Source organism: Lampetra fluviatilis, chromosome 5, assembly GCF_964198595.1.
Source record: "Lampetra fluviatilis chromosome 5, kcLamFluv1.1, whole genome shotgun sequence".
NCBI lineage: Eukaryota > Metazoa > Chordata > Hyperoartia > Petromyzontiformes > Petromyzontidae > Lampetra > Lampetra fluviatilis.
The window spans coordinates 14,957,301-14,982,828 of record NC_136279.1 but is presented as its reverse complement, the minus strand read 5'-3'; the positions used below and the strand labels follow the sequence as shown (position 1 = coordinate 14,982,828).

At 47.8% G+C, this 25,528-nt stretch overlaps 2 protein-coding genes across 3 annotated transcripts in view; one reads left to right on the top strand and one right to left on the bottom strand.

Moving 5' to 3' along the window:
• The window catches only part of LOC144932638 (potassium-transporting ATPase alpha chain 2-like), a 28,101-nt gene extending 13,464 nt beyond the window's left edge, over window positions 1-14,637 (top strand). The window contains exons 10-23 of the mRNA XM_078856898.1: window positions 565-674; window positions 1,278-1,412; window positions 2,033-2,219; window positions 2,848-3,023; window positions 3,878-4,014; window positions 4,528-4,678; window positions 5,207-5,375; window positions 5,844-5,998; window positions 7,234-7,357; window positions 8,532-8,677; window positions 10,137-10,270; window positions 11,183-11,284; window positions 11,432-11,523; window positions 12,194-14,637. Coding sequence (XP_078713024.1) covers window positions 565-674; window positions 1,278-1,412; window positions 2,033-2,219; window positions 2,848-3,023; window positions 3,878-4,014; window positions 4,528-4,678; window positions 5,207-5,375; window positions 5,844-5,998; window positions 7,234-7,357; window positions 8,532-8,677; window positions 10,137-10,270; window positions 11,183-11,284; window positions 11,432-11,523; window positions 12,194-12,222 — 1,847 coding nt within the window. The 3' untranslated portion in view covers window positions 12,223-14,637. The remainder of the gene's footprint in view (window positions 1-564; window positions 675-1,277; window positions 1,413-2,032; window positions 2,220-2,847; window positions 3,024-3,877; window positions 4,015-4,527; window positions 4,679-5,206; window positions 5,376-5,843; window positions 5,999-7,233; window positions 7,358-8,531; window positions 8,678-10,136; window positions 10,271-11,182; window positions 11,285-11,431; window positions 11,524-12,193) is intronic.
• A 2,279-nt stretch (window positions 14,638-16,916) lies between these two features.
• On the bottom strand, window positions 16,917-25,486 carry NIT2 (nitrilase family member 2). Of its 2 annotated transcripts, none has more exons than XM_078856897.1 (10): window positions 25,220-25,486; window positions 23,245-23,363; window positions 22,645-22,765; window positions 21,865-21,953; window positions 21,385-21,478; window positions 19,655-19,729; window positions 19,182-19,260; window positions 18,494-18,592; window positions 17,918-17,973; window positions 16,917-17,642 (listed from the first exon to the last, which is right to left on the bottom strand). In XM_078856897.1, the coding sequence occupies exons 1-10, from the start codon at window positions 25,224-25,226 to the stop codon at window positions 17,545-17,547; spliced, it is 837 nt and encodes a 278-aa protein (XP_078713023.1). In that variant the 5' UTR covers window positions 25,227-25,486; the 3' UTR covers window positions 16,917-17,544. The 2 variants fall into 2 exon arrangements, with proteins under 2 accessions (XP_078713023.1, XP_078713022.1); XM_078856896.1 differs by having other exon boundaries at window positions 16,918-17,642; window positions 25,196-25,486.
• Between the last annotated feature and the right edge of the window lie 42 nt (window positions 25,487-25,528).

Sequence of the window (25,528 nt, the reverse complement as noted above, 5' to 3'; positions counted from 1 at the left end):
TCGTCACGACATCATCAAGCACATCATCATCAGGACATGGTGATGATGATTGTAATGTTGTGAGATTTAGGCCAGCTGTAATGGTGTTGTGATCATGTGTAATGGTTTCGTGATGATACCATAGCGTATGCTCTTGTATGTGATGATGATGATGATTATATTCTTGGATCTTTCGGTAAAGTCACGTAGAAGGGAAATAATAAAATAATTAAAATAGACAGCTCTGTTCTTCACCTGAGGACGGCTGTTGCTTGTGTTGTGGCCGAAACGTCGTGATAATTTTATAATGTTTTATTATTATTTTATTATTTCCCTTCTACGTGACATTACCGAAAGATCCAAGAATATGAATCCCTGCAGTCACGAAAGCTTTAAATCGATGATGATGATGATGTAGTTCTGTGATAAATGTTGTAATGTTGTGTTAATGATGTGAATGATGTAACCTTGTAATGTTGTGAAGCTGTGATGTTTTTACGATGTTATGATGATGTTGTGATGATACGTGCTGTAAGTCAGCCGTGATGTGATGTTGAGATGATGTTACGATGATGTGTGCTGCAGGTCAGCCGTTTGACATCTCCTCGTCGACCTGGATGTCTCTGTCGCGTGTGGCGGCACTCTGCAATCGCGCCGAGTTCCGGCAGAACCAGGAGGATCTACCCATCTCCAGGGTAACCCAGCCACCTCATCATAAACCAGCCCAACCACTGCATCACTTAAATGACCATGATTATCTCAACTACACAGTGACGTGGAGGTGTGGTGTTCGTACACTTGGTGTGGTGCATTTTATTGGTAAACACGAAATGGCTGTGGTGTGACAACAACGGTGTTGTGATCGTGATGGTGTGACCATGGTCGTGTGATGATGGCGGTGCTGTGACGATGGTATGGCAGTGGTATTGTGACAATGGCGTGGCTGTGGTGATGGTGGTGTGACAGTGGCATTGCTGCGACGATGGCAGTGTGACAATGGTGGTATGATGATGTTGTGATGAAGGCGATGTTATGACGATGGTGGTGTGATAATGATGGTGTTGTGAAGATGGTGTTTTGACGATGGCGGTGGTGTTGATGGTGGTGTGACAACGGCGGTCCTGTGACGATGGTGGTGTGATGGTGGTGGTGTGACGGTGTTGTGACGAAGGCGATGCTGTGACAATGGTGGTGTGATGATGGCAGCGCTATGACGACGGTGGTGATGATGGTGATGTGACAGTGGTGGTGTTGTGACAATTGCGGTGTGACGGTGGTGCTGGTGTGATGTCGTGCAGCGCGACGTCAGTGGGGATGCGTCCGAGACGGCTCTGCTCAAGTTCACGGAGCAGCTCCTCGGCTCCATCGCCAACATGAGGGAGCGGAACAACAAGGTCGCAGAGATCCCCTTCAACAGCACCAACAAGTACCAGGTACTCACACACTCAACAAATACCAGGCGCTTGTACGCAAGCTCCAGTTACTCACACACAAGTGCCAGGTCCTCGCACACAAAGACCAGGTACTCAACATGCACAACAAGTGCCAGGCACTTGCACAACAAATACTTTGGTTCTCACACACAAGTGCAAGGTACACGCACGCAAGTACAAGTTTCTTGGAAAATATGCAAAAGGCAATGTAGCGGTTAGTGGGCTGTGCTAAGAACCCGGCGACCTGAGTTAAATTCCCGCTGATGGCCAACACCGATGACGATTATCTGAACTAGTCCTGGGCCTCCTCTAGGTCGACTCAACCTCAAATGAGTACCTGGTGCGGTGTGTAAATATCGCCACTCAGGACACAAAGGCGGACAGGCTTGGTGCTGGCCACCCACCTCCTCGTGTACCGTGCCGGCGTTTATAGGTGCTCGCTAACAGCACTTGCCCCAACAGTCTGTTAAGGCTATAGGGGGGATCTTTGTCTTTGTTGTATCTCCGGCAACCTGAAGGATATTCGTCCTGAATAGGCCCTCGCTCACAGCACTTGCTCCAACAGCCCGTACGGCTATGGGGGGGATCTTTATCTCTGTTGTCTGCGCCTGTGCCCACAGCTGTCGATTCACGAGGAGGAGGGTTCCACGGGCCACCTGCTGGTCATGAAGGGGGCGCCGGAGCGAGTGTTGGACTGCTGCACCACCATCATGCTGGGAGGCGTTGAGGTGCCACTGGACGAGGAGAAGCGCGCCGACTTCACAGAGGCCTACACCGCCCTGGGGGGGCTCGGCGAGCGTGTGCTTGGTGCGGCTCGCTCGCACGGCACACTCAGCATTCTCACAGCTTCACCGAATCTTCACAGGTTCACCGAATCCCTACAGCTTCACCCAATCTCCAGACTCTTGTGTGCATGCTCACTGACAGGCACACATGCAAACACAATGAGACACACACTGTGCACACTCCGCACTTCAGCCCAGCCTGGACACACCTAGGCACCGTGCTCCTGTGCACACCAACCTCCTACGTGCATTCTACAGCCCCGCATGCTGCTGCCCTGCACGCTGCTGCCCCACACTCTGCTGTTGACCTGCACACTACTGCCCCACATGCCACTGCCCCGCACTCTGCTGTTGACCCGCACACTACTGCCCCACATGCCACTGCCCCGCACTCTGCTGTTGACCTGCACACTACTGCCCCACATGCCACTGCCCCGCACTCTGCTGTTGACCTGCACACTACTGCCCCACATGCCACTGCCCCACACTCTGCTGTTGACCCGCACACTACTGACCCACATGCCACTGCCCCGCACTCTGCTGTTGACCTGCACACTACTGCCCCACATGCCACTGCCCCGCACTCTGCTGTTGACCCGCACTCTGCTGTTGACCCGCACACAACTGACCCGCATGCTGCTGCCCCACAGGCTTCTGCCACCTGCAGCTGCCCTTGGACGAGTTTCCTCGCGGCTTCACCTTCGACACGGACTCGCGGAACTTCCCTGTGCAGGGCCTCTGCTTTGTGGGGCTCATATCTATGATTGACCCCCCACGCTCCACCGTGCCGGACGCCGTGTGCAAGTGTCGCTCGGCCGGCATCAAGGTACGTGCTCACATGCACACGCACGCACGCACGCGCACGCGCTCACATACACGCACACGAGTACGCGCATACGTGCTCACATGCATACACGCTCACGCACGAGGGACGTCTCACCTGACAATCGCAGCGGTTGATTCACCTGAGATGTCACACATACAGGGAACCACATGCATGGGGTTCTCATAACTATGAGAACCAATCTCTTTGAGGATCATAACCCACAAAGTTCACACTTTGGGAAAAAATGTTTTGAATCAGTGAGTTCCTGTGCTGAATCATGAATTTTACGGAATTCAGTACCATCGGCAGTGGTGGAAATTCCTCCTTCCTTTGGCAGGAAGCAGTCTCTCCTTCATGTGATTACAGTTGACTTGCTCCAGATTGGTATTTTATTGACCCCGGAGCGAAGATGGGTTGAGTTGACTCGCAACCTGAGTTTGAACTCAGGGAATTTGAGTTGAGCACTCAAACCACAGCAGCGCTCAGCTGGAGAGAGACAACGACTCTGGTGGTGGTAATTGTCCTGGTTGTGATGAGGATGATGAGGAGGATGGCATTGATGGTAATGGTCCTGGTGGCGATGGTGTTGTTTCGGGTGGTGGTGATGAGGATGATGGTGGTGGTGGTAATGGGACAGGTGGTGCATCCGTCAGTTATCTAAGTCAACCCATGGCACCTGGGTCTGTTCCATGACCTGCCAGCAGTGAGCCTACGACATGTCACGTGGCCTCAGAGTGCACCTAGCCTGTCACAAGCGCCATGGTTACATCACCACCACTTTGTGGCGAACGGTGATTGTTGTTTTTGTTGGCAATAGTGAGGATGACGACGATGGTGATGATGTTGCATGGCAGGTGATCATGGTGACGGGCGATCATCCCATCACGGCGAAGGCGATCGCGCGTAGCGTCGGCATCATCTCTGCCGGCAGTGAGACAGTCGACGACATTGCCAGCCGCCTCAACATCCCCCTCGACCAGGTCAACCCACGGTACGCACGCACACACATGCACGTGCACTGATAGGAACACACGGGTACAAAGACAACTATAGCCCATATAGCCTACCCAGGGTGGTGAGGCAAGTGCTGTTAGCGAACACTTAAAAAGGCTAGAACAGCACGCGAGGGGGTGGGTGGCCAGCACCACGCCCGCTGCCTTTGTCTCCTGAGTGGAAATGCTAAATTGAGTCGGCCTCGGGAAGGCCCAGGATCCGTTCAGATAATCGTCACTGGTGGTGGCCGTGAGTGGGAATCTAACTCGGTTGGCCGAATTCGTAGTATAGCATGCTAGCTTCTTGACTACTGCTCCCCGTGGGTACAGACAAAAGACAAACCCCCTGTATAGCCTCAACAGACTGTTGGGGCAAGTGCCATCCGAACGCACATGGGTACACACACACGCGAACATAAAAACAGGAACATGTGAGTACATGTGCATGAAGGGAGTTCTCGACCACGGGGGCAGTAGAGGAGAATGTGCGTGCGACGTTGTGCACGGTACAGGGACGCGAAGGCTGCGGTGGTGAACGGCGGGGAGCTGAAGGACATGGGCAGTGACGAAATCGACTGCATCCTGGCCAACCACACGGAGATCGTGTTCGCTCGCACGTCACCCCAGCAGAAGCTCATCATCGTGGAGGGCTGCCAGAGACAGGTGCCGAACAGAGACACAAAAGACAAAGATCCCCCATATAGCCTTAATAAACTCATGGGGAAAGTGCTGTTAGGGAGTACCTATGAAGGCCGGTACAGCCAATACTTCGTCTGGTCACTTTTTACTTGACATTTCTGATGTTTACATACTGCACCAGGTACTCACTTAATGCCGAGTCGACCTAGAGGAGGCCCAGGAACGGTTCAGATAGTCATAACTGATGTTGGCTATGAGTGGGAGTCGAACTCGGGTCACCAGGTTCATGGCGTGTGATAACCATACACTACTGCTCCCCGCAGAGGACACTACACACCACGCATGCCCTGCAGCAACACCACAGTGTCAGGATATATGTCCCCCAGAATATACGTTCCTCCATGGACGAATTTTAATTTCCCCTCGGAACCAATATTCCATAATATAGGTTTAATTACCTTCATCCAGCAGTGGATTGATCATGGCTGCTGCTGTTGATGGATTGGTCATCGCGAGCGCATGACTCTCTGTCGATTCTACTCGCGCATTTAGGGCGCAATCGTGGCAGTGACGGGAGATGGCGTGAACGACTCTCCAGCACTCAAGAAGGCCGACATCGGCATCGCCATGGGCATCTCCGGATCGGACGCCTCCAAGCAGGCAGCTGACATGATCCTGCTGGATGACAACTTCGCATCCATTGTCACTGGTGTTGAGGAGGGTAAGCAGCGGCCATCACCCATCACACTTACGATATCAGCACCACCACCAGGAATGCCGCCACCACCAGCAACACCGCCACTACCAATCCCATCACTGTCACTGCCACGACGACCGCTGCCATCACTACCCCTACTGCCACCACCAACACCTCCACCACCAGCAATGCCACCACTACCAATACCACCAACTCTACGACAAGCGCCACTACTACCCCCGCCGTCACCAGCACCACCACCTCCACCACCGCTCCAACCACTGCCACCACCAACCATCACCCTCACCACGACCACCGCCATCACCGCCACTTCCACCATCACCACCACTTCCACCATCAGCAAAAATTTTTATTTTTTAAACAAAAGTGACAGCAGCGCTGAATGCGATGGTGGTGCGAGTAATGGTGGTGGGTCACCGTGGTGGTCTCCAATGATGAGAGTGTTGTGCATGTGTTGGTGCGCTTCTGCAGGTCGGCTCATCTTTGACAATCTAAAGAAGTCCATCGCTTATACCCTCACCAAGAACATCGCTGAGCTGTGCCCATTCCTGATCTACATCATCGCCTCCATCCCGCTGCCCATTGGCACCATCACCATCCTCTTCATCGATCTGGGAACGGACATCGTAAGTATCGCACTTTGTAATGTGTCTGCCAACTTTGCACACGCAATTTGAACGGCCACCAACTCCTTATGCCTCGTCTTGGTTGCGCAATGCTACACAAGCCCAGCACACACCAACCACCAACCTGTGCCATTGCGGCACCATGCAAACCACTCCAGTCTGTTCCCCAGCGTCGTACGTACACGAGCGAGTACTCGCACCGTGCCTCCGCAGCAGCTCGTGCCCTGATGTACCGGTCCCTAGCAATGTAAACAGCACAGCTGTCGATTGCTGAACGCTTTCAGCGAGTACCGACTTTAAAAGCAAAAATTGTGTCAAAATTAACAAGCAAACATACATTTTATAAAGCAGCATGATCAGCAGCCTCTACCATGAGCTCCATGAAGCTAACCTAAAACATGAATTTTACTTCATTGGGCTATCATTTGGCCACAAACGATAGCCCAATGAAGTGGCTTATCATGTGGAAATTTACAGCAGTAAAATACTCTAAATGCGTGTTTCCACACGACCACGGGGAGAACATGCAAACTCCAAATATACAGGCGTCAGGGTCGGGATTGAACCCACAACCTCCTGTATACGAGGTGAGGTAATTAACATCTCGCTAGCGTAGCACCGAAGCAGAGGCAGGTAGATGATTGAGGTTCACTGGATGAGTGCATGAAATATTTATTGAGCTTATTTATAAAACAAAGGATAAAGTAATGAACAGGAAAACGAGAGAGCTTAGTAGAGCATGTGACATTCCAGAGCACTTATTGGCAATATACATAGATATGTTTTTGTTTTTCGGTTTTGAATTGCTCGTGTGCACGCACACTCCTCCGCCTTCTACAAGTCCCAGCTTCATTAGTGCATAAATAGAGTTCCAGTTGGATGTATGGCTTTTGTTAAATATTTGACATTTCCATTTAAAACAAAACATGTATTTATTCATTATTTCTGGAAGCCTCATAGCTTACCCAAAATGTAGGCCTACTCAAATCTGGCTCTGCAAGGTCTCACTGCATTATGAGCAGAGTAATTTGTGCAACATTCATGATGGCTGTATCCACCAATCGATGGAGAGATATCCTCCAAACATTTCAGTTCCGGTGGAGGTGAATGAAATCCACGTGTTGTTAGAGAGCTACCTGTGCATACTGCTCCGTGCAAAGTGTATGGAACGCTAATTCCAGCTGGGCTGGAAGGGAACTTGCTCATTCTGTTCCGCTCCGCGTGTGCGCGCGCAGATCCCGTCTATTGCTCTGGCCTATGAGAAATCCGAGAGCGACATCATGAACCGGCGACCGCGAAACGCTCGCACCGACCACCTGGTGAACTCGAAACTCGCCACCTACTCCTACCTGCAGATCGGTGAGTGCCGCTCGGCCTGCCTGCGGGTTCACTCACCCTTTTCCACTTCCACACCCGAGCTGCGCCAGTATGGGTGATTTTTTCCAAGCCAGGCTTCACAAGAAGACATCGAAATCTGGTTCGGGGCCAAGCAGGGCCAGGGACGTGGTTTAGAATTTTTCCTTTAGTCACTACACTTGACAAACGTGTGCCACTGACGTCGTGCGTTCATTGCGTGCGACATCAGCGGCACAAGTTCAGATTATGCAGAGGAAAAACAACATGGCTTGGCACATCCCCAGTACGGCCTGGATGTACAGTGGAAAAAGTATACCAGGGAATCTGTGGTACATAACGCCAGGTGGTACTGCGGTTAAAAATCTCAACACGTAATCGCAACTGAATTCAAATCCCTCCTGATAATCGACTCGACTCATCTTGTTTTCTACACATCAGTATTTACGTTCCACAATTTGAATCTTCATAATGTTTTACCGTTTCCCAGTTACAATTGCAAAGTTGCTACAGGGCTCGATTGTCATTCTCTTTGTATATGCCTACGACCAAATTACTCATCATGCACTGATCTCATCAGATCTTCGTAGGTAAGCAGGGTTGAGCCTGGATAGTGCTTTGATGGGAGACCACCATGAATAACAGGTGTCATAGACTGCACGGTCATGTGCTGGGTAGCAGAGGGCTGTGCAACAAAATCCGTTGTTGTACTGTACTTTGTTCCCTTGTCTATGCTCCTGACCATTGCCAACCCTCACCGACCAGCGTAGTGAAGTATGGTCAAATAATCTCGCATGATCCACACAGCATGGGGAAGCTCTCATCCAGCAGTGGACTGACAAAGGTCTGTACATGTACGTACACGTATGGGTGTGTGTAACCCAGCGACCAGAGTTCAATTCCCACTCATGACTAATAACAGTGGTAAATATTTGAACCAGTCCTGGGCTTCCCCGAGGTCGACTCAGCCTCAAATGAGTACTCGGTGCGTAAAACATCGGCACTGGGGTGACAAAGGCGGCTGGGCGTGGTGCTGGCCACCCATTCACTCATGTGCTGTGCCGGCCCTCATAGCTGCTTGCTAACATCCCTTGCTCCAACAGTCTGTTAAAGACGACGCGACGGGACGTTTTTACTTTGTGCTGTGTGACCCACGAGTGCAACCTGTGCGTGCCCGCAGGTGTGACGCAGGCGGTGGGGGCATTCCTCGGCTACTTCACGGTGATGGCCGAGGAAGGCTGGCTTCCGACCACATGCATCGGCTTGCGCCAGCACTGGGAGCAGGTCGATGAGCAGGAGTTGGAGGACTCGTATGGACAAGAGTGGGTGCGTGCCACACGCTCACTTCGCATGCAGCAGCACACGCCGGCACCAGTGCCGCCTTCACACGCGTGTACTGCTTCTTAAAAAACAATACACTTTAGACCTCGCTTAGCGCTCAAAATGCATGAATATGTAGAAGTGAGCACTGATGGAATCGGTGCTAAAAGGGGCCATTATACCATTGCATATATCGAAATTCATTTCTGACAGCGTTATTTATTATGTATGAGCAATATATGACGGCTTCATTGGAGTATCGGTAATAGTGCTAACAATAATATACAGATGGTAGACATTTAATAAATAAAAAATATTGTTGTTTTTATTATAACATCAGTATTATGTATTGTACTCTCCAGTGCAAACATCTGATGCTCCAAAGTGATACTTTTCGTTGACACTTTGGTCAAATTTCCAGCACTAACACTTGCGAGCTTTTTTCCAGAGATTATGGGTCTAAAATGCTCACAAAACCACACAAAGATAAGGCAGAGAAACACTAAGGCGGAGTAAACACATCGGTCGAGCGGGTGTTTTATTTTTAACTGCCGAGCACTGCGTGGCTCAGTGCGTAGTGTCATAGCATTAAATAACAATTCTGTAATAACATTGAAAAAATATCTATATCTTTTTTCAATGCAATCATTACCATGAATCGTGATAATCGAATTTATGGGGGGTGGGGTGCTGGTTGGCTCAGCGTACATCACTATCATTGGCTGAGCAAATGTCATCAAATTATCTGGCGGTGGGTGCATTTACTTGGCACTGCGTGTTCTCACTCTTAAGCACCTTGTAGATTTTAGTATTTTCATTTTTTTTTAGTACAAAATTTCCAACAGGACCAAGAGCACCGTAATGATTCGGCATTCTACAGGGTCGTGCTGAGCGAGGTCTGCCTGTAAATCGTTCATTTTAACAAAAACAGGAAATATTGCATAGCAGGCTTTTCTGTTGAGTGTGTCCAGGCATCATGCATTGGACGCACTCACTTGTGGTCTGCACAAAAAAAAACTATCGCACGCCTAATTTCCAGCTCCAAAACTTAAATATATTGGTTTGAGTTAATCCAACAAACACTTGTGGCAGAGTGTGTGGGAGAGAGTGCTCCCTACTATGCAGGGCTAAAGCTGAACAAGGCGACTTGAAGGATTTTTTAGAAACCCTGTGAAAAATATCTTACGCAGCTGTTCCCCGACACAATTTCCGCGAGATTTCTGATGCTGAGAGCACAATTCAAATAATTTGTAAAAATATACCAGCACAATTACTAGGCCCAACATAGGCACTATCAGGCATTCTTTTACCAAATTTGAAAATTGCCTCCACGTTACTCAATGGGATTGCACACACCTGGTTAAACAAAATAAACTTGAAACGTAACTTTTCCCGAGGACACAGGAGTTGTGGTCAGACGCCGGGCAGCGCCCTGAGCCGTACGCCCGTGTCCGCGCACATGCAGACCTTCGTGCAGCGGCAGAAACAGGAGTTCGTGTGCTACACGGCCTTCTTCATCGCCATCGTCATCCAACAACTCGCCGACCTCGTCATCCGCAAAACTCGCCGGAACTCACTCTTCACACAGGGCCTTTTTAGGTAACTCAGGCTGGAATGTCGCTACCCACGGTCACCGCCCATGTCAGGAATTGACCCCACATAATTCCAGGAATTGCAAGGTGAATGCTAGAGGCAAAGAGTACAACAACATGGGGAAAGAAAGTGCTCGAAGCTGGCCTCATGTCATCATTCACGTAACAGAATTTTGGACCGGGAAGAATACATTCAGTATTATTGGCCATTATTTCTGGATTGCAGGAATGAGATATCCAACGAAAAACGATGTTACGTTTTGGTCCCCTCCCACCGGACAAACTGGTATCGCCTGGGAATTTGCTCGGGCAATGCCACCCAACCTTACATTACCCTTCGTTTGAAACCTCCGCAACTTCTGCCCATCGCAGTTTTGCATTTCCTGGCGGGGGAAATAAAAGCCATGGTCGTTCATGTTGAGTAGTCAAGGAGACCAATGAAGGCTACTGAGCATACGGCTTGCACCCCTGTTCCGTAAGTTAGAGGGCAGCCACCCCCTCTCCCCTTTTCCTGCTATGTTCTCATGCCCATGGTCCAATCACAACCCCTTGGTTTGCCAAGTCCTTGCTTGGGTCAGGAAAGTGTAGCATCTTCATTGCTCCTTCCGTAAAGGTGAAGTCTGTACAGAGAGGAGATGGTGGGCGTTTCCTCTGTGTGCACCATCGTGGAGGATCATGGTTAATAAATAGCAGACTACATTTCCATCTCTTCACATACCTTTTTTGTGCACCAGCCTTACAGCCTTGTGGACCTTGATTTTCCAAGAGCATTAGTTTAAGCAGGCAAATCTCGTATTTTTTTCAGTTTTTATTTCTACTATATTATACTGAGCTGGGTGGTGCTGCGGTTAGGGGTTCGAGACCTAGGGTTTGAGAGTCAACTCAAATTAATCGTCCGCTGTGCTGTGCGTCCTTGCAGGAACAAGGTAGTGTTGCTGGGGATGCTCTCTCAGCTGGTGATCGCTGCCTTCCTGTCCTACTGCCCGGGCATGGATGAGGGCCTGCACTTCATGCCACTTCGGTAAGTCCTGACATGTAAGACAAGGACCCAAAATGATCGACTGTTTGGGCAAGTACTTTTATCGAGCACCTATGAAGGCTGTCACAGTGCACATCTGACCAGATGTTTCATAACTACTTTGTGTATTGTGTGTGTGGTTGCATGCAGAGTGGGCTGGTGGTTTGTGGCGATATCATACGCCATCTTCATCTGGCTGTACGACGAGATGCGCAAATTCTTCATCCGGAGATATCCCGAGTGTAAGTCGACACACTGACATGTATTGCGCAGCATCTATTATCACACAGTAATAAAGACATTGATCCCCCATATAGCGTTGACACCATTAGGGCAAGTGCTGTTAGTGAGCACCTATGAAGGTTGACATGGCGGTGGGATGACCAGCAACACACCCGGCCGCCTTTGTCTCCCTGTGATGATGTTTATACATAATTTGAGGCTGAGTCAACCTATGGGAGGCCCAGAACTGGTTCAGATAATTGTCATTGGTGTTGGTCCTGAGCGGGAATTGAACTCATGTTTCCTGGTTTGTAGTGCAGCACACTAACCACTACACTTCCGCTCCCCATACACAACAATAGTGTACATATGCACACATATACCGTTCTGCCTCTGTTATCAGACAGTGTACATACAGTACACACTGCACTCCCGCTGTACGGTCCAACGATCCTGCTGGCCCTGCCTACATGAATGATGTTTGGCGATGAGAACAGCGCTCTGCCTGTGTTCTACGAGTGTGGAAGTTTAACTGCTACCTAAGATCTACGACGAAACCGCCTGCAATATTCCCAAGGGCCTAGTCCATCCATAGTACAGTCACTCTAATAGCACCAGGCACACACACACACACATGATCATGCCACACAAGTAACCACGATTGTCCCGTGTGTGTGTGTGTCTCCACAGCTTGGTGGGCGCAGAACATGTACTACTGAAACCAGGGCACGTGACACGTGCCATCACGAGGACACAGAGACAAGAGTACTCTGCAGACACAGGCGCAAAGACACATACGCATACATAGCCATATATGTGAATGGGTGCATTGGGTTTATTGCTGTACCTGTGGCAGCATGAAGCCCGCACCTCTGTGATCATGGGTCCATTCTGTCTATATTGAACCACATTCTCAAGCAGAGAAAAGGTTTGATGCGTTCAGCTCGGTCACCAACAATTGGACAAAATCCCATCTGGTTTTCCGCTCGTTTTTTTTACATTCACCCCAGCTCATCAATGCTGGGAAAGTTACATTTGTACAGATACGTTCATTGGGAGTAACACATGATGATGGGCATACTTGTCTCCATGTAGCCTGCACGGATATCTTGCCGTTGTGATGAGAGGCTCATTGAGGTATTCCAAAGTGAATTACGTGAATGCTCCTTTCCCCCCTGGGGTGGGGAACACATAGCACCCGAGGCTGTGTGCAACCTGCGACATCACTTCATAAGGCCTACGGTCACGTGAAGCCTTCCACTTACAAACATGCTGCAATTATGTTTTCCATCACTGCGAGCGTCTTTTAGCCTCACTGATCGGGTACTAGAGGGGAATATTTTTCAATTGGTGACACTGCTTTTCTAATTTTAGCACTCTCAAACACTTATGTCACTGCATACGCCGCTTGCAGTGACAGGTGACTGAGGCGGTAGCTTTAATGTGTGGCTGTCCTACCTAAGGTATTTTAAAAGTTCTATTCGGTCCTCATTCAGGATAAGGCTCCCCACCCCTGCTGTACTAGAAAGGGTCCATCTGGAAGTATATGCATTGGGTGACAGAGATCCTCTATAAAACATGCACGGACACATATCGGGCGCAGAGACATGCACATATGCAGATTAATATATATAACCTTATAGCTGTAGAAACTAATGCCATCATATATGTTAGAACACTATATGATATAATAAAAAAATAAAAAAAATCCTTTCATGTAATTAAAATATATTTCATGAAAAAATGTAAATCTGGTGGTGTGAAACATTTCACTGTATAGGTAGCTGGGACTAGATAGAGGCGTAGGCCGTGTCGCCATTCAGCTCTGGCACTTTACATGCGCACTGCTCGCGCAAGGCAGCATGAACGTTTCCCAGCGATGGAAATCAGAATCCAGCAGAGTTGGTGGATCACTTGTACGACACTCACCTGCAGGGCTATAAGGTGTCCAGTATATGGCAGAGTAGCAAGTAAGATGTTGACCTAGCTGTTGATTTGATTTTTCGGTTTCCTCCCACACATGACAATACTTGATAAGGAATTGGCCAAGCCTCTTAAAAAGTGAGACTCAAAGGGACTTAATTAGTAAATGAATACGTTGTTATTTTGACGTGCATTCGGTTTTGGACAAGTCTTAATCTATGCAAAGCACGATATAGACGATTAAACGATGATTTTGGGTCAAGGCAAATCTTTTCTATGAGTGTGCTTTAATGCACCTAATCCCCTATCTTGAGACCTGAATTAAGTCGTTTCTTAAAAGCTTGTACGGTATAACCAACTTGGTAATGAATAAAGTGTCAGAAGTTTCAAGGACAATTGTGATCAACTCAGAAATAAATAAAACAAATTAGTACGTTCCACAATAAAATACTATTACGATTATGTTACGAATAAGAGGTACTATCGTTCCACGATAAAATGTAAGACAATGCATCACTCAAATAGAACGGTGACGCTAATCTTTGAAATCAACTCACCGAGACAAGAATTGTTGTGCATTGAACAGCAAAAACTAATGTTGTGTGTGCAGCATGGCACATGGGCATTGGTAAACGATGTTACAAATAATGGGAGTGTGCTGCAATAGAACTAGTTGATGCCTTAGCATTCAAGTAGAGCCGACACACCTGTAACGTCGAAATATCACCCGCTGCTAATTAAACGCGGTGGTCGTCTTTTCCTGCGTACGTTTCCTTTTCCTAAGGAGCCAAGTCTTAATTGAAAACGAATTTCTTTAGAAATGCTTTTCGTGTCTAGTTTGTTGTCCTTCCCCCGCAACCTCGGAATAGCATGGTTGGTTATGCATGATGCAAAAGAAGTTCAACAACATACATACATGAGCTGACATCGACTGGTTGGACACAACTGTTAGCATAACAAGTGTACCGACGAGTGGCCGGTTGCATAAAACATGTTCAACAATTAATCTCGTTCATGCTGCTTGAGGTTTTAACAAATAAAAGGGAAAAATGCCTAAAAGAAATAATTATTCAAATGGTCACAGCGGAAGATTTTCATCACGATAAATGGGTTGCCAAGCACGAACTACCTCGCAAGTACTAATAGCGCAGGTCTGAGACTTGCAACGACTCAATGAATTGTCACAATTTGGGTGTCACGATTAAATGATTCTTTTTTAATACTCGTTTTCCATCTTGTTGGTATTGTCGATCTTATATACAGTCGCATATCCGACCATTGCATATCCAACCTGGCAAATGCACCGCCCACACCCAATGAGGTATTTGTGCACGGTGTGACTCATTTTCTAGTACATTTGCTTCTACAGTATTTACTACTATATTTACCCAAGAATGTCAGTGTGTAACGCGCGTGACGTCACTCCACGTCGACCAGCCTCCCTAATTAATAACGTCCTCCACATGGACCCGCCCCTCAATAATAACGTCACTCCGCATGGAGAAGCGCCCCCCCCTCATTCATAATAATGAGTAGGTGACGTCACTCCACATTGAACAGCCCCCCTCATTAATAATCATGAACAGGTGACGTCCTCCAAATGGACATCCCCCCTTCATTAATAATCATGAGCGGGTGACGTCATTCCACATGGGGGGGGGGCGCCTCCTCCCCCCTCCTCGGCGTCAACTCACAACCCTCACTACAAAGGCAGAACCCTCACGTCACGTGATCTCCGTAACGCTGTTGAGACATCGAAGTAAAAAGGACGTCGTGATGAACAAGGGATTATAACCTTGAAATGAAATCGGTCTGTGTCACCGCGCCCTTACAAAAAACACACGAATGGATGCAATGAATATCACGCAGTTTGCGCAATATTTTTTTCTCCAGCAAAACTATTTGTGCATGGTCGTATAATTGTCAATGTCCACAGATATTCACATATCCGACCTCTTCACATATCCACCTGTAGAAGTCCCCAGCGAGTCTGGAATGCGACGTTGTACTGTTTGTTCTGTCTCGTTCATTAGCCCACACGTAACATTTGCCAAAAAATTGCATCAGTTGTGAACTATCAATTCTTTAACGCATGAGTCAATGCATGTACATCGTGAGCATAAGAATTCATATTTTGGTTAAATTGGTAAATGGCAAGAAGCAGAGGTTCCCAACCTGCGGTCCGCAGATTACCGTGAATGACAGAGCAAGCCATTAGCTGTTTAGTGTAAAGAAAAACGTGATCTAAATATCACCCTTTAAATTGTTTCACGAAACTTCGTACGTCACAATACTGTCTACTTCCAGGTGTCCGTTAAAGTATCGTCCATTATTGACGGCAGTTCGATATGCATGGTTTCAAACGTCGTTGAGGTAATAATAGGGTTTTTCCCCTTTTTTCTGGCAACAAAACTGAAACCTTTTTACAAGGATTCATGTCTGCATTAACCACAATACTTGCAGTCAAATACAAAAAAAAACACTGATAATATATGCATTGTCCTTGAAACTGATTGGTCCACACCAAGGGACAGTTTTCTTTTGAGCCTCGACCCAATTGGTGCTCGACCAGAGGACGCCAAAAGGCGTACAGCTCAAAGACAATGCACTATCAAATGAGGGCTCGGGGTGAGCATCTACATCATTGGACCATTATAAGAGCATTTTATGGCAGAAGGACATATTTTTTTTATGTGCCCGTATTGAAACGGTTGTACGCCGTATGGACCTAAAAACTCTAATTTCCCAGTACAAGAATACGGGTTAAACCGTATGGGTTGACAGGTGTTCCACCCAGGATACTCGATTAACCGGCATCTGTCAAAGAGGGCAATGAAAATCTTCCTTCACGTTAGCAGGGGAAACATTCCGACAGTCACCCCGGGCGTCTTGCCTCATGCGCTTCAGGACGCTGCCGAGTGATGGCACCAGCGGCAGCATGTGCACTGGGGGAGCGATAGTGTAGCGGTTAGCGCGCTGCGCTCACGGCGACCAACGCCAGTGGTGACGATTATCTGAACCGGTCATTGGGTCTTCCCCTAGGTCGACTCAGCCTCAAATGAGTACCTTGTGCGGTGCGTAAAACATCGCCGCTAGGGAGACAAAGGCGGCCGGGCGTGGTGCTGGCCAACCCACCCCCTTGTGTGCCGTGCCGGCCTTCATAGGTGTTCACTAACAGCACTTGCCCCTACAGTTTGTTAAGGCTATACGGGGGGGGTCTTTGTCTTGTTGTACGACTGTGTCCTGTACTCTAAACAGCCCCACTGCTTCTTTGCAACCAACTTAAAGGGCCATGGTTTCTATTCCCAGTCAGAGATCAACTCAGTTCATCATCCCTCCTAAGATCAATAACATTAATACCACACTGTGATCAGCTTCAACAATAATTGCTCTAAACTTGGCCATGCCGAGGGACGGTAGGAATTTCAACCCCGGGCTCAGGGCCACCAATGGAAAAGATTGCCATAAAATGCTCTTATAAGGGTTACACATAACATTGTTAACGCGTGGAGGGGACCGTGTGGGGTTCGATTGGCAAGTTAAATAGCACACAAGGGTACACATTCAGTCCGAGCGCACCGTAGGCTGCTGTGGGTGTGCGATGCTGAGTGAAGGAGACAGATCTGTTTTTAAGGTCGATGCTAATTTTATTCTGCTCCCCTTCAATAATCAAGCAGACCATCACAGCCATGCCATTATTATAAAGTGCTTCATCTCAATCGATAATAGGCCTGCAACAATTCACCCCCCTCAAGATTCGATACATTACAATTGTGGGGATGTAATTCAACGCAACAGTTGATAATTTTTATTTTAAGTGCGGTGCATGTAGCAGCTCTTGTGGCTGCAGGAGTTAGGTGAACAAATTATGCATGGCATATATTAATCTTATCACACAGCAATCAACGCATGTGTTGGGAGAGAATACATTTTTCTTAATTAATCGATTAATGTCTTGCTGTGTGCCTAGTTTATGTGGCAGTGCAGTTTATGGTGAAGTGTAGTTATATGTTGTGTTTGGCGGTGTATGGTTGAGGGTGGATTAAGTGTGGTTAAAGGAGAGTGGTGGAATTGCCACTTGTGGGGGAGTTGATGGTTTGTTTGTTAGCTGAGGTTGTTTATTGTGGTTTTGCTGCTGCCAGCGAGTGGTACAGCTCACAGCGCCTCTGAATCCGCACCGGAATCTGACGTCTCACCTCTTCCATTCTGTTTAAATCTAAACAAGACACATACAAAGACACAACAACACACGCATGCCACCTTCAACTCAATTACACTCGCAAAGCAACTATTGCTGTGTCTCTGAGCTGCACTTAATGAGAGGGGAAAGTTGTATATATGAAGTGAGGGTAGGGTTGTTAAAAACAATGTAAGTAGTCCGAGATGTGGAGATGTGGTGTATGATGTGACAGTTATGCAAAGTCTGTTTTGTATTACCTGAATTGTGGTATGTGATGTGTTATGCATTTGTGGTGAAATTGAGATACTTACCAATATCAGCATACACAATTTCTTCCCCATGTCCAGCTTTAGCAATAACGTCACCCCTGAAAAATCCACACAATCACACAGAAAATACATCAAACCAAACTAGGACACAGCGTACCACACCATCTACACCAAACCAACCACCCCAAACCATGCCAACTACAGCACTATACAAATCAGAATATTTATTTATACTGGAGGAATCCGATGAGCTATAAAGATATTTTCCACAGATGTCCAGTAGCGGCATGTCAGAATGTTACAACAACAAATACAAAAACGATAGGAGTGCTGAGCACAGGTAAGGCAATAAAACCACCCAAATCTATACACAAACAAAACTAAACCACTTCTGTCCCACCAAGCAAGGCCCACCGAGCCATTAGCTTCTTTTTCAGTAGCGACCTGCTCACATGATAGCTCAGGCTTATCATGTAGAAATTTATAGCAGCAAAATAATCTAAATAATCTAGACGCATGAGGGAAAAAAACAAATGACAACCTACCAACCACACACATCGTAACATGCATGGTGCGGAGTGGCAGAGTGTGGAGTAGCGCGTGGTGTGGAGGGGTTACCAGGGTGAGGATACGGTGCTGTGTCCCCAGGCCACGTACGACGCTGTTTCATCTCTTGCCGGAGACACCGTGGCCACAAACATCTGATTATCAACTGCCCTGTACAACATATAACACACCATAACACACACAAACACCATCACTATACAATAAAACACATGTACACAACTCCAGAACTACATCATACAGCAGACACCATACAATCAAGACCCCATAAAATACACACTATGAGTAGTGATACAACACAGCTACACATGACATCACAGTGACCACTGGACATGGCAAAACACACAATTACCACGCCATTCCGCACAACCATCACATCCTAGACCACAGTGCAAGCACACCATACACTGCACCATAACTTATACCACACCATGGCAACACCAAGCAAACCTTATATAACATGTCATTCATTGCATACACGTCCTATGGACACTTAAATATACACTAGACCAAACACCGTAACCACAAAACACAGCATTAATGCAACACCACTTCCACAGAGTGCTACCACACCCTACCATACTGCACTATATAGCAATGCTTCTGTTGCACACGTTAGCGCCATACAATTCACACCACACACACACAACACTGCCACTGCAGGGGTGGGTTACTGGGAGCCCATATCTGGTGTTGCTTAGTGCAGTTGTCCATCCCTAGCACAAATAAATTCTGAACGCACCGAGCACGCTGCAAAAGCTCCCAGTGGACAGGCCCCGTAGTCATGTTGAATGCTCCAGGGCACACGAGCAGGTGACAGCCTAAACACACAGACACACAATTAACTCTTACACATCCTGACCCACACACAAGCAGGGGGCAGTCTTTACACATGCAAGTCAACACTTGTTTGCACTTACAAACTGCCAGCCTGTACGGTTACTTTACAATGTACATGCTGGTAACATATTCACATTAAAACATTGGTGATGATTAAACAGCGGGAGTCGTCCAGTCTAAATGCACATGGAACATTACTCAATGAACAGCACCTGCGATGAGAAACAAGCTAATCCATAAAACAATTATCTAAATATGTCCTTACACAATGAGAGACTTCATTAAAGTCCAGGGAGCTAAGTGCATGAATAGTACAGACGTTTCCATTGGGCACACAAATGGAATGGCTCCCAATGCACACGCGGCACCACTCACCCCGGTCAGCATAGAGACGCGTGAGCTCTGGGAACCGAAGGTCGTAGCAAATGGCAATCCCGACCTTGCAGAATGCTACGCATGCACACACACCACAGCACAACGCAGCACATCACTGTTGATGACCCCGAGGCAGTGACGGAAATTCCACATTCCCATAAGGCAGGCCAGCGTACCTCCGATATAAGTTAAACAAATAATACTCGCCTTTTGCCCATCCAAGGACAGGTGTATTGCAGTAAATCTGAAACTTGCAAGCGAAAATCAGACCGCGACATATTCATTGCATCAATGCGTGTGCAATATGTAAGGGCGCGGTGACACAGACCTATTTCATTTTAAGGTCATAATCCCTTGTTCATCACGACGTCCTTTTTACTTTAATGTCTCAGCAGCGTTACGGAGATCGCGTGACATGAGGGTTCTGCCTTTGTAGTGAGGGTTGTGAGTTGACGCCGAGGAGGGGGGAGGAGGCGCCTCAGCCGCCCATTGGGAGTGGCGTTAGCCGCTAATTATTATGAATGGGGGGGGTGTCCATTTGGAGGACGTCACCTTATCAGGATTATTAATGAGGGGGGCTGTTCAATGTGGAGTGACGTCACCTGCTCATGATTATTAATGAGGTGGGGGGTGTCCATTTGGAGGACGTCACCTTCTCATGAATATTAATGAGGGGGGCTAGGCGATGTGGAGTGACGTCACGAGCATGAAGGACATTCCTGGGTGATTATAGTCGGTATACATACATATTGGCCTGCTTTATGACAACAACACAACGGAGACCACACCACAAGCAACGTAAAACAGCACACCACATACAATACCCAAACAATACACCGCAGAATATCACATACAACACGGCAGAGAAACACCACGTAACATAACAACACCACACGCCAATACCGCAAGTCAAAGTGTTTCCCTGCTCAGCACAGTGGTAACACTGATTACGTCGTTGTCGCCCTGAGCTAATAGTATGTACACAGCCGTTTGTTTGTCAGTCCACTTCTGTATGAGGGCTTCCTCCGCACCATGCAGGTAGCAGAGTAATATGACCATACTTCACCACACTGGTCAGCATGGGTTAGTAAAGGTGGGGTGAATCGACATGGAAGTAAAGTTTAGTACAGTCAAGAAAATGATTTTGTTGCTACACTGCCATCTCCTGTATATATCCATTGCAGGGGCCAATGTCTTGATATAACAAGCACTACTGACTTTACCACATTGCTGTACAGCTCACAATAAGATCCAGTGAATGAAAAAGACCACACACCTGGGCAATGTGGCAGCATTGTAACCACAGTGCTACCTGACCGAATTACAACACTGCATACAATCCCATTACCACAAAATAGTACATGTACAGCTCTCATTTCAATCCACTGCTGGATGAGGGCCTCCCCACACCATGCATATCGTCAAGTTATTTGATCATACTTCACCACGCTGGTAAGTGCTGGTTGATGACAGTGGGGAGCATAGACATACTGTGTAACAATGGATGAGTTAACCTCGCTAATGGCCTATAATGCCTGTTTTATACATGGTGGTCACAACATACTTCATCCATATTACACACAAAACCACATCACCTAAAGCAATGTCCGACTGCACATATGGCACTCCATACCATAAACAACACTGTAAAGGTACAGTGTTGTGCGGTGAGATGTTGGTGTATCACGTGACGTTTGTGTGTTGAACGGTGCGATGTTGCATGATTTTACGAGTGGTGAAGTCTGTCAGTTCCTCTCCAGGGCTCAGCGTTTCCGACTCCTTGAAAGTGATTTTTCCCGGAATGTCAATGTCAAAGAGATGCATCTGCAGAAGACAATCAGTTGAATTATGATCAGCATTCTGGAGGTTGTTCAACCATGCTTTACCACGCAAGTTCATATGGGTTTGTGAAGAGGGTGCACAGGACTGGTTCAACTGTCAGGGAGTGAATCCAAGTGGCCTGCCACTGCAAATATGACAAAAATTGTATGTATCAACACCTACAACAGAATTTCCATCATAATAAAAGCCAACATCAGCATCTAAGGGAATTTTTTAAACATCAATCGCCACCATCATTATGATGTGTAACTTTCTTAAATTATGATGATTACGTTTGTTTGCCCATGAAAAGATTCACTGTATCTCATTTTCAGGGGTGTTCTGTAAAGTTTTCAGTCGGGGGCAATGACTGCTATGTATTTGCGTGCCTTGCGGAATTTGCCACACAGCTTGCCATCCGGTCCAAACACGAGGCTGGTGTTAAATAGACGATCCCCTGACCGCTCTGGGATTGACCCTGGAAACAAAACAGAATGCGAGAACGTTGAGCAAAATGCATCTTCACTCGACAACATGTGACCACAAACATAACAGCAATATGTGGGGATATCAACTCTACCATCTTTTGCAGCTTTAATGTTGTTAAAGAAGTTCAAGATACATACAAAAGCTGCTATCTTTTTGCAGCCTTTTCCAGTGAATAATGAGCTGCAAAAACTTTGTTAAATATATCCAAGGATGAGAAATATGACATGTGTAGTCGTGCATTGTGTGTTGTATGCCTAGAATCAGAACATTGGAGGCAAGGGTTGGGCAGTGAGGTGGCCAGGAGGTGCTGTTATAGCAGGCGGCTTTGTGAACACACATCTAATGACAACAAAAATGTGGACCAGACTTACATCGATTGGTGGCCAACATATTACCATCGATCTCCTTGTACTCTTTGGTTCTTTCGGTAAAGTCACGTATAAAGATAAAATAATAAATTGTACTGTCATGTGGAAGGACAAACAGTAGAGGCTGTCCATACAAGTGGTCGAATTATGGCATCAAAGAAGAAGCCTTAACAGTCAGAAAAGTTTTTGTTACAGGAAGCGATTCTCATGACCAGGGATAGGAAAGAGTAGAAGAACTTCATCCAGCCTCATCAACAGCTGCCATGTGTTGACTGACAGAAAATAATCGAGAGACACTTGTAAGACGCTCACCTCCGATGATGGTGATGCGGTGCTCGGCGGCGAGCGCCGCAATCGTGGTGCTCGTTTCTCCGGGAACCGTCTCCGCATACTCGCCAAAATACTGCGTCCCGTACGGGCAGTTGAAACATTCCTGCATGCACCACGCGGGGGTCGCAAGGGGTCATACCCATAATCACATCCTGCCTTGATGGAATATCATCTTAGATTGTTCCAACTTGCTCCAGATGTTTTTCCAAAGTAGAGTATTCCTCCTTGACAAACGTCCACTCTAAGTGAAGACACCACATTGAGCGTGTACTTCTTTAACTATGACATTACACTGCGAAAGAGTATGTGAAACCTTAAAATGGTTATTGATCTGGTGCCCAGCAGTCTACCCCACCGGTTCCAGCAGTCCTGAACTGGTCCCAGCAGTCTATACAACTTGAAGGAAGCCGAGTGGGGGATAAACGTCAAAGTGGGCCAGTGAGTTATGTTTTCCGGTTACAGTCGACGTGGTGTAGGGCCACCCTCATATATGTTATACACGGCTTGCATTGTGGGGTGGTGGTACGCGGAGATATAGGCGAGTGCAGTGTGGTGCGGGGCGTGATGTGGCACACGTGATACCGGGAGTGAGACGAGCTGTGCACCATTCTGCGCTGCGCGCGATATCAGCTCACGAGCATGTGCCAGGTTCTCCTGCTTGTGACGTGAAACTAGCATCTGCACGAGTGCCAGGCGGAATCCTAAACACATCACGGCAAATCACGCTGTCAACAGCGCACATGGATATGCCGAGTACAGGATGTCTGCTTTTTGACGAAAAGTAATAAGGCAAGAGTGGTGCCCACATCGGACACCCTGACAGTCGACTCCGATGGCTAGGTGATATCATGAGAAAGGAAAACTACTTTGGTGATGAACATGGGACAGAGTGGAATCTGAAAGGCAGGCCTAGACATAGATGGTTTGAAGTGGTGAACCAGCACATGGCACTGCTGACAAACCAGTTCTGACGCTGATGAAGAAGATTCTGAAAACTTTAGAGTTCTTATATTTGCTAGCAGCCCCATCCAGGTATCACCAGCGTGATACCTGTATCTCTTTGATGTAGCAGATTACAGCTATGATGAAAACATGAACAGTGAGTGATGTGCTATGGGTTGCTGACAACAGAAATGCCCAACCACTGAAGGCTGCCCTTCTCAATATAGTCCAGGGGTCGGCAACCTGCAACTCCAGAGCCGCATGCGGCTCTTTAAGGACTGCTTCGGGACGTTATTTATTAAGGACCATCGTCTCATATTCACATGCATTGCGGCCGTTGAAAAATTAAATTTTTGGACTGAATTCGAAAAGCACATTCCTGCGGAGGGAGCTGGTAGGAACGTTGTAACCAATGGCCAGAGTCAACGGCGGCGTGGCGTATTCCGCAAATATGCCCGACTGTGAGGGCGGGCACAAGCCGGCGTGAGTAGGTTAAACGTTGAGTTTTATAAGGGCACCACGGGGTGACCAGCCCCTCCCCACCCAGCCCCACCCCTCCCACCCCCACCCTCCCCACCTAGCCCCTCCCCACCCTCCCCTCCCCACCCATCCCCTCCCCACCCAGCCCCTCCCTGCACGACGGACGGACACAATAATCCCCTGTGGGCTGGTGTAACCAGGAGGTTCCTACCAGTAAAATAGCTCTTATGGTTATGTTGGTTGCCGACCCCTGATATCGTCGATTGAAAATGGGTGATAGGTGGCCTTGACTGTTATTTAAGTGGGGCATCTATATAACCCACCCGCACTCTAAACGCAACATATTTGACACACTACAATGCACTCCACAAATGGGAGCGAAATTAAGACGGTCGAAAAGCCAGAAAGAACGCAAGAGACAGCTATGGAGACTTGGGGCTACATGAAGCTTACACAGCAGGTGCAAAACACGCAGCCACTGATGCGTGCACTGCAAAGCACGTGCTCTACGTGGCGCGAGAGCTTGCACATTTCTGACAAGTTAATGTTTTTGACAAGTTGACGTTTTCTTCACTTTTCTGAGGTTTAAAGTATAAACGATTAACAGACCGAATAACCACCCTACACAACACAATTCACAAACCACCCTACACACTATAAGTACACCATGTGTTACCATGACAAAACTCAATGCACCAAATACACTCGAAAAACACCTTAAACACGCTACATTACAGTATCTTCAAAATACACACACACACCACTGGACACACCACTGGACACACCACTAACACCTGGACACATCACACATACGACACACACCACTGGACACACCACACACACACACCACTGGACACACCACACACACCTGGACACATCACACACCACACACACACATGGACACACCACAAACTACTGGACACACCACTGGACACACCACTGGACACACCACTGGACACACCACTGGACACACCACTGGACACACCACTGGACACACCACTGGACACACCACTGGACACACCACTGGACACACCACACACATCTGGACACACCACACACACCTGGACACACACCCCACTCACGGTCATCAAACACAACGCTCCACAAACACCTTTTGCCACAGGCAAGTTCTCACTCGACATGACCGCGTACGCCGACGTCCCCAGCACTGCCGCCCTGGGGGGAGGAGGCGATCGCGCCGGCCCGAGTTGAACTCCGTCCGCTGTTAAACGTCTCAGCGCCGCTCACCAACTCGCTCACTAACTCACCAACTCGCTCACTAACTCACCAACTCGCTCACTAACTCACCAACTCGCTCACTAACTCACCAACTCGCTCACTAATTCAAGCACCCCGCAGCGGCGGAAACCTGAGAAACGCGCACTGAAATTCCCAGCACGCTTTAGGCGCGCCCGTCACGTGAGCCGGCGTCGACCAATAGAAC